We start from the raw sequence: 9,839 nt of genomic DNA on the forward strand, positions 1-9,839 counted from the left end.
ACATGTTGTCCACATGTTGTTTATATGTTGTATACATTGTTATTTACTGTACATATGCATGTTTTGTGTTGTTGTGAGTTCAGCAGGTCGCTCACCATCAGTTATTTGTGTTGTGTTGTTGTGTGTTCAGCTGGTCGCTTACCATCAGTGGTTTGTATTGTATTGTTGTGTGTTCAGCAGGTCTCTCACCGTCAGTGGTTTCGTGTCCAGAGAGTGGCTGGCTGTCTTTGTGCTGATAGTTGGCGACCACAGAGACATGGTAGAGCGTCTCTGGGCTCAAACCTTCTAGCAAGGTGTAGGTTTGGTCTCCTGGGATCATCTTCTCACCAGACTCTTGGGAATACATGGACTGCCATCGGACTCGGTACATTCGAACATTCCCGGGAGCGGCCGTCCACCGCACGGAAAAACTGTTGTCTGTCACGTCCTGAGTTAACAAGTTTTTAGGAGCACCCACCTCTAGAAGGAAAACAATGAAGAAGATATATGAAATATTTTCAATGTAGTGACATGTTCTAGGAAGTAAAGTCATTCTTGTATTGAATTGCAGACTTCATATGTCCTCAGATGGCCTGTGAACTCCAGCAGACGCTTAAGATCTGCCTCAAAGATTTATCTCAAACAGATGAGTGCAGACATTTAGTCACTGGCACTCTCACAGAACCATGGAACAAAGATTAAGCAGCTGCGAGGCAGACGAGCAAGACAAGCGACAGATAATTTAATAATTCAATAATTTCAGCACGCGTGAAATGATTTGTTTTCCAAACGTGCCAACAGAAAGACATCTTTGGAGGAAGACATTGAGATGCTTCATGACACTAGCAAAATAACACATGAAAGATTTTTATCTTGACATGCTTCATAAATTTATGCAGCAGCCAAATTAAAAGGCGCTGACTTTCATAGAATACATCAAATAGATAGGCTTTTATTTTGATGCCACCGAACCCTCGCCAAAGCTTTTGACATTTTTTGTCAGCTATAACTGTAAGCCGCAGACAACAATCAAGCAAAATATCATTTACCACATATAATACATCAAACACCACACGGAATACCAAACAAAATACCTCACAGACCATCATTTGTAATAACACATGGAATGTCATATCACATAGATTATATTGAATATCTTATGGAAAATCACATGGTATACCACACAGAATATCACATGGAATATCATAACACATAGCTCATATGCAATGTCACACAGAATATCATATGGAATATCACATGGAATATCATATGGGATAGCTTGGAATATCACATAGAATACCACATGGAATGTGATATGGAATATCATATGGAAGATTGCATAGAATATCACATTATCAGGAAGAATACCACACAGAATAACACATTAAATATAATTTCCCCTGGCTCATATTGATTATCATATGGAATATAATATGTATTGTCACATAGATTATGATATGAAATAGCACACAGAAAATATCAAATGGAATATGACATGAAATACCAAATGGAACATCACATGTAATATATAAAAAAATCACATATGGAATATCATATTTAATATGACCTGGAATACCACATGGAATATCATATGGAATATGACATGGAATACCACATGGAATATCACATGAATAAATATGGAATAGCAGATAGAATACCTCATGAAATCAGATATATGGAATATGGAATATCATAGGGCAGTCATTCTCAAAACTGTGGTACATGTATGTGGTACGTGGGTTCCTTCTAGTTGTACGCCAAATAATCACTTGATTAAAGTACAGTGTTTTATTTTACTATATTCAAACACGGTGTTACTGTTCAAACTGTGTCTAAAATATGGCCAAAAATATTAAATATACCGATTAAATAAAACATCTGCCTTTTTTAATGAATACTTAGGCCTACTAACCTACTGTATTTAAATCTTGGTCATTAAAGTGGTACTTGGAGAGCCACATTTTTTTCTGAGGTGGTATTGGTGAAATAAGTTTGAGAACCACTGTCATAGGGGATAGCACATGGAATATCATATGAAATAACATGGAATATCACAAGGAATATTATAGGGAATATCACATGGAAAATCAAATGGAATATCACATTGAAAATGATATAAAATAAATATGGAAGAGAACATGGTATATCACGTGGAATAACATATGGAATATGAAGGAATATCATAGGGCAGTGATTCTCAAACTGTGGTACGTGTCCCACTAGTTTCACCGCGGGCTCCAACTAGTGGTACGCTAAAGAATCACTTGATTAAAGTACCGTGTTTTATTTTCCTATATTCAAACACAGTGTTACTGTTCAAACTGTGTCTAATGTTACAGTGGCCAAAATATTAAATACAATTGTTAAATAAAACTTCCGCCTATTTTTTTAATAAATACTTGGGCCTACTACGCTACTGTGTTTTAATGTTGGTCATTATGGTAGTACTTGGAGGGCCAAGTTTTTTTCTGAGGTAGTACTTAGTGAAAAAAGTTTAGGAAGCACTGTCATTGGGGATAACACATGAAATATCACATAGAATATCACATTGAATGTACAGCGTGATATATCACATGGAATATCAAATTAAACACCAAATTGAATATGACATGGAATATCACATGGAATATCACATGGAATATATTATGGAATATCACATGAAATATCCATCCGTCCATCCATTTTCCACCGCTTATTCCCTTTGGGGTCGCATATTACATATCAAAATATCGTATGGAAAAAAATATGGAATATCATATGGAATAGCATGGAATGTAATATGGAATATCACATCATATGGAATACCACATGGAATATCACATGAAATCACATATGGAATATGCAATTTCACTGGAATAACACATGCAATATCACATTAAATCCCATATGAAATATCACATGGAATATCATATGCAATATCACATGAAATACCTAATGTATTTCCACATGGAATACCATATGCAATATCATGTGGTTTATATCACATGGAATAGCATATTGATAATCAAAATGAAATACCATATGGAATATCACCTGGAATATATGGAATAGTATACAGAATATAATATGGAATACCACATGGGACATATGCAATATCACATAGAATACCGCACAGAATAGCACATGGTATATCATTACAGAACTCATATTGAATATCATATGGATTATCACATGGAATATTACAGAATATCACATGGGATATCATATGGAATATAATATGGCATGTCACATGGACGATCATATGAAATATCACACATAATGTCACATGAAATACCAAATGGAATATCACATGGACTAATAAGGAATATCACATGGAATATCATATGAAATTTTACAGGGAATTTAATATGGAATACCAAATGAGATAGCGTGGTATCATATGAAATATTACAATGTCACTCATAATAGCACATGGAACATCATATCACATAGCTCATTTTGAATATCATATGTAATATCATATTGGATATCATATGTAATATCATATTGGATATCATATAGAGTATCATGTGGAATATAGTATGGAATGTTACATGGAATATCACACAGAATATCACATGAAACCACATATGGAATATCACATGGAATATTACATGGAATATCGAATGGAATACCACATAGACTATTACATGGAATACCGAATGGAATATAATACGGAATACTCCATGGAATATTACATGAAATCACATATAGAATATCACATGGAATATCATATGCAATATTATATGGAATATTACATTGATTATTATATATAAAGTCAAATGGAAAATCATATGGAATATAATATGAATACCATATAGAATATCATATTGAATATCAAATAGACTATCATGGAATATAATATGGACTAACATATGAAATATCATACAGAATATAATGTGAAATACCACATGGGATAGATTGAATGTCCTGAGATTACAATGACCTGTATGAATGACACATGGAATATCAAATGCAATATCATATTGAATATCATATGCAATGGAATATATTTTATAATATCATATGGAATACCACATGACCTATCACATGGAAAATTACATGGGATATTCCCAGCAACATGGAATATCATATGTAATATATTTCTGTGTGCATGCGGCAGCTGGTCTTGTTTGTCAATGAAAGACTGCAAAGTGACAATACAAAGAGAAACACATTGATGGTGAAAAAATTGATGTGGTTTAGTGAAAAGGCATAACATTTTTGTGGTTTCAGGCAAAGAGCAGCAAAAAGACATCAGTCCATCAGCCGCTAATAGTCACTGTTAATTATTGATGTTTCCTCACAAGTTGAGCAGATGAATAACTAAAATGCAACTATACATAAAACACGTGGTTAGCTAACAAGCGCAACAAGAAGCTAGCTTGTAGAAAACATTTAGCGTGAGTAAAATCTGCTGCTTGCAGTGGAAAGTCTGCTGGCGCCCTGCACTGTGTAAACTTGGCTCCTCCACACGTTCCATCTTCCATGAGACATTTTAAAGAACCCAGAGGAGCCTGGGATGACTCAGCACTTTTTACACGGGTGGCCCAGATGGAGAAAAGTGTTGTGTTATCTTTTTAAAACCGCCAGTCTGTCAAAGTCAGTAAGGAAAGGAAAGAGTGGGACAAGGCGCCACATTACATCAGAAAAAAGGTGATCAAGATATCAGCTAACCAACTGTAACGCTGGGGTTACTGAAGTTAACTAGGGAAGACTAAACAATTCTTTGACGACAGACAAGCAGGATTAAGTCTTTTCTGAGATGTTGGCAATTACAAAATGATTTGGCCTGTCCTGTTTAGAGGTGGGGGAAATAATCGATTTTTAGATACATCGCAATTTGGCCATGGACGATTATGAAATCGATTAGCAAAGGTCAATAATCTACATATTTATTGCAAATAAAGTAATGCAGACAGTTCTAAAATTTAGCTGATTGCAGCGAGCCAACTCACTGAGAGATCCAACGAGCTCCTTTATTATAGGGCCCTTAGGTTCCAGTTTTGCACACATTTCCATTCATTTAATAAATGTGATGGGAATTTCTTATTACAAATGCACTATTTCTAAAAGTGCAAGTGATAAGGACTTATTCAGTGAAACAAAAATAAATGTAAAACTGCATCAATATACATAAAATAAAGATGCATAAATAATTGAATATTAATCAAATCGTAGCTCCTGAATCGTAATTGAATCATGAGGTGGCCAAAGATTCCCACCTCTGGTCCTGTTTCATGTCCAATCTTCCCTCTTTTCCAAAGCTTGGAAAGTGTTTCTATCCAAGTTCCCACTGCAATCTGGAAGTGCATTTTGGACTTCTTTCAGATGAGCTTTGAAAGAAAAGACTGCTAAGCCTGGGAACAGAGAAGTCTTCTTCTGTAGCTCCACTTGACTTCTGACGTTCCACATTTCCTGTTCCCCCTCCAACACAAAGTGACTAAGCAGAGTTCTCCTCACTAGATATGAAGTGAACAATCTTCCATGTCTCCAGGCCCCAGCAGTCCATGAACGCAACACAGCGGAACAAATGGACTCAACGCATCGGAGCCAGCGGAGACAGCTTCATTCCAAACAAGCGCTCACAAGCAGCGTGAAGTTGCCAGAAGTTTAAGTCATCACAAGTTTTTTAAAAACAACTTTTCTTACCTATTGGTACCTGTTTTTGTGTATTTAGGATCTGCATAATTCTAAAATGTTTTAATTCAAACCATGGAGGCATTGCGGAGATATTTATAAAACAATTATGCCTTCCTTCATACTTAATCCGAACGAGCTTTTAGGAATTTGCCCGATTTGTGACATTTTTCAAATTGCTGACATCAGCGAATGTCTCCGTATATGGTAAAGTTTTGCCCGAAGAGCTTTGCATGAGTCTGCCATTGTAGTCAATAAGATCCTTCTTTGTCGCTATCCTCTTGTCGTGGGGCAGACTTTCTTGTACAGGCACATGCATTCTACGCTGTTGCCATTTCAAATTTTTTAGCGTATAGTTCTAACTAATATCTGTCAGTAGACTTCAAAAGGAAGCGCTAAAAACTATAACATGGCTGTCGGGGAAAGAAGCACTCGGGGGAGGAACATAAATAAGACTGCCCACAAAACGACACATCCTCAAGAGACGGTCAGAAAGCAACTAGAAGATGGTTTGTAAAACATAACCTATGCAAAATTTTGCCCAAAGAACTACCATTACATGTTATGTAAACCACAAGGAAATGTTTTAAATGTATATGTCGTACTCTGTTCAGCGGTCTTTGAACAGACGATACATTGTTTTTTTTAGTTGATTGGTAGCTTTTTACGCGCGAGCACGGTCACACCCAGCTCCATCTACAAGAATGGACGCAAGACATGTAAGTTAACTTCTTGATTTGTCTTTAAACAAGGACTAAAAACATAAGATAATGTTGCACCTTTTTTATAACACAGAGCAAAAAGTCTTGCTTGTCAAAGTTGTCCCATCAGCTGGAGGTTCCACAGTGATTGTATCCAAAATAGCTGACTGTCATTAACGCCGGCGGGAGTGTCGCAAAACCCATTTTGATGTGTCTTTTTTATTAATGTTGAGTGAAAATATTTGCATGTTTACGTTCAAACATACATTAAGTCCTCTTAGAGTGTGTTTAAAGGCAGCAAGGCAGTGTTGTTGAGCTTGGAAATGACAGCGTACAACCGTGATGTCATCACAAGTCTCCGCAGAGCGGAGAGTTTTGGATCTCTACACTTTGGCCGGCGTTTGTAAAAGTCTGCATCTTTAAAGACAAAAGTATGCGTCTGTTTGTGGACAAGAGGCCTAAACGCAGAGATAAGTATGCCTTTATTAAGTATCTGTGTTCGTGTGGACATGGCCGAGGCAAAATGCCGTAAAAAAAATGTTTGCGACACCACGAGGCAGCAAAAATTCCTTGAATATATTTTGTAATCGAATTACTCGAGTTACTCGAGTAATCGTTTCAGCTCTACTAGGAACTACAGATCCCTTCCCCATCAACAACAATGCTAATCAAGCAGACTTTGCGAGAGCCAACAACGATTACTTTGGGGAAAATTATGATCCAGGACCTTATATTTTTGACAAACAGTTACTGTAATATTTCCACTCTCGCTGGAATGCCGACCGACGGGACGCTCACATAATTCCATTTAGATGAAGAATCAATCACAATACTCACAAAGGGTTAAAAAAAAGTTGCTGCAACAAGCGTCTTCTTCGCTACTTTGGGGGATGTACAATTCGGTCGGTCCATGGCCACATTTCTCTACTCCCAGGTGAGAAATTCATTAATTATAATCTAGAATTTACTTTTAGCAAGTTTAAGACGAAGCTAAAGCAGCCGCCAGCTTATAATGTGTCAACAACAGCAGCGTAAGCTAGCATTAGCTCACTACTATCAATGCACCGCTAAAATAGTCCGTCTGCGTTGGCGCTTATAATAACAATATCACTTATATTTGGTTAATTTTCAGGTCACGACATGTAAATGGTGTATTGTTGGCAGTTTCTGGATGTTTTTAGAGTGGGTAAAATGAGCGCAACAGAGGACCCTTAATCTGTTGACTAAATTTTTAGCTATTTATTTACGATTTTGAAAGCTTAAAAAAAACAAAACCATGTGTTTTTGACTTACATAAGGATTGTGAATGTGTCAAAACCAGCAGCATAAGCTAGCGTTAGCTCCTTGCTATCAATGCGCCGCTAAAATAGTCAGTCTGCTTGGCGCTTATAATAACATTAATACTCATATTTGGTTAATTTTCAGGTCATGACAAGTAAATGGAGTATTGTTGGCGGTTTCTGGATGTTTTTAGAGAGGATGAGCGCAACAGAGGACCCTCGATCTGTTGACATAATTGTTAGCTATTTATTTAAAAACATATGTGTTCTTGACTTACATAAGGATTATGAATGATGAACGGCACATCTCTTTTAAATTTTTGCGTATTTCCAGAATAACTGATCCAATAACATGGTCAGAGTGCAGAAGTGTCTACATTGTGATGTCAATCTACGGAAATTCCCGAAGGTGAGTGGAATATTAAAAATGGCTGACTGAATTTGTGGCATTTTTTGACATTTTAGACGGTATTTTCACATACTTTGCGGATTTTCAATACAATGATATGATATGGTTTAATGGATACAATTAAACACAAATAAGCATATAAAGTGAACTTCTTTTTGCACTCTACTGGTACTTTAAGTGAGCAGAATCAGGTTTGCCATACATTTTGCGTCTCTGTCTTCATTAATATGCAAAATATATGCTGATTATCAAAACGTCCACAATACTGGGAGGAGAAGATGCAAATATAATTATACAGCACTCTCAATGTGATTTATCAACGCTTATCACTGTTTTGCGAGCATTATTTGGCGTTTTATTGAGCATGTGTCAAAAGGACGTGCAAACTGACAGTTCCACATTTGCCTGCAGGAACTACGTGTGTGTGTCAACATTTTGGTGGATGGTCAAAAATGAAAATATTAGAAAAATCGTCTATTCAGTAATTACATTTTCTAATGTTATCACCATATTCTAAATCACCAAAATGATTCCCGAGCGCGGCCACCGCTGCTGCTCACTGCTCCCCTCACCTCTCAAGGGGTGGAACAAGGGGATGGGTCAAATGCAGAGGGTAATTTCACCACACCTAATGTGTGTGTGTGACTATCAGTGGTACTTTAACTTTAACTTTTATTGCTGCTGGATTACTTATGGGGCTCAATAAAATGAATTCAATTGATACGTTTTGGTGTTTGGTGCTGGAGTTTTTTTTTAAATGCCGTTCGATTTTTAATTTGGGAAATATATTACTATAATATACCTCCTACATAAAAATACGTCTTTATTGGGCATTTTCTTGCATTTTAGTCATTCCAGACCCACGAATGCGCTGGTGATTCGAGCCACAGTCTCGCCCACTCAATGTGAAAGTGAAAGGAAATTGCCAGAAAGTGTCAGTGTGCATATGTTTCTGTTGTCGAGATTGCAAAGCAAAAATGTGTTACAGATTATAGATGTGTGCTGCTGATAACACATCGCACACAGGTAGTTATTATTCACACTCATGATACTCATAATATTCACATTCATGTTAACATGAATGTGAATATAATGATAGTCTTTGTGTTAAAAGCCCTGTATGTAGGCAAATTCCTCATTTAAATAAATCGGCCTGCACAACTTTTCAATTGCGCATGCATTGTTGGTAGAACACACGCAACACGCCCACTCATAGTGCACGCTATTTTATTTTTTGCATACACTGTCTCACGAGTGGTATTTGGATCTTAGTAAATCAGGCCCTGGGAGAGCACAGCTTGTAGGTTCAATGTGCACAATTAAATATCTTAGTTAGTCAGATAGCAATGTGTTTATATAAGTTTAGATTGGGGTTTGTCGTTTCTTAATGGGGAAATACGTTAATGTCTCTTGTTTTCATGTTAGCATTTGACCTAGCACCAGTCAGTGAGTTTATCAAAGTTCTTTTATCGATCTCGGTTTTTTGATAATTTGAATTTAAAATAGTACTACTAACCGTCAGGAGGTTTATTGTGGTTATCATTGTTACCATTTATCGTTACTTCTCAAGTTAGTTACCTGCAGTATTAACAGCAGACAACCTGCTGACATCACCGCTGGTGCTACTGGTGGAGATTCACTTCCGGCTCGGACGGGATTGAAAACGTGCCATTCATTCAATGTTTTTGTTTTTGTGTGTGCTAATGTTTCTGGTAGTAATTCCTGTCTTTGATTAAATATCCACTTTGCAAATATTGCAAGTTGTACCGTTGTCATCCTTTCCGGTGAATAACTCTCCAGTTTTTGTGCCACTTCCGCACCGTGTAATGACGTCATGTGTGCCCACAGGAA

The 9,839-nt window shown here is 36.8% G+C and overlaps 1 protein-coding gene across 2 annotated transcripts in view; it reads right to left on the bottom strand.

Annotated features, from left to right (window-relative positions):
- The window catches only part of col12a1b (collagen, type XII, alpha 1b), a 112,415-nt gene that overhangs the window by 77,009 nt on the left and 25,567 nt on the right, over positions 1-9,839 (bottom strand). The window contains exon 13 of one of the 2 annotated variants that reach the window (XM_061929777.1): positions 190-459. The exons of the other annotated variant lie outside the window; for it this stretch is intronic. Within the exon in view, the coding sequence (XP_061785761.1) occupies positions 190-459 (270 nt within the window). The remainder of the gene's footprint in view (positions 1-189; positions 460-9,839) is intronic. 2 annotated transcript variants of the gene reach the window in all.

The sequence above is a fragment of the Nerophis lumbriciformis genome, linkage group LG34 (assembly GCF_033978685.3).
Source record: "Nerophis lumbriciformis linkage group LG34, RoL_Nlum_v2.1, whole genome shotgun sequence".
NCBI lineage: Eukaryota > Metazoa > Chordata > Actinopteri > Syngnathiformes > Syngnathidae > Nerophis > Nerophis lumbriciformis.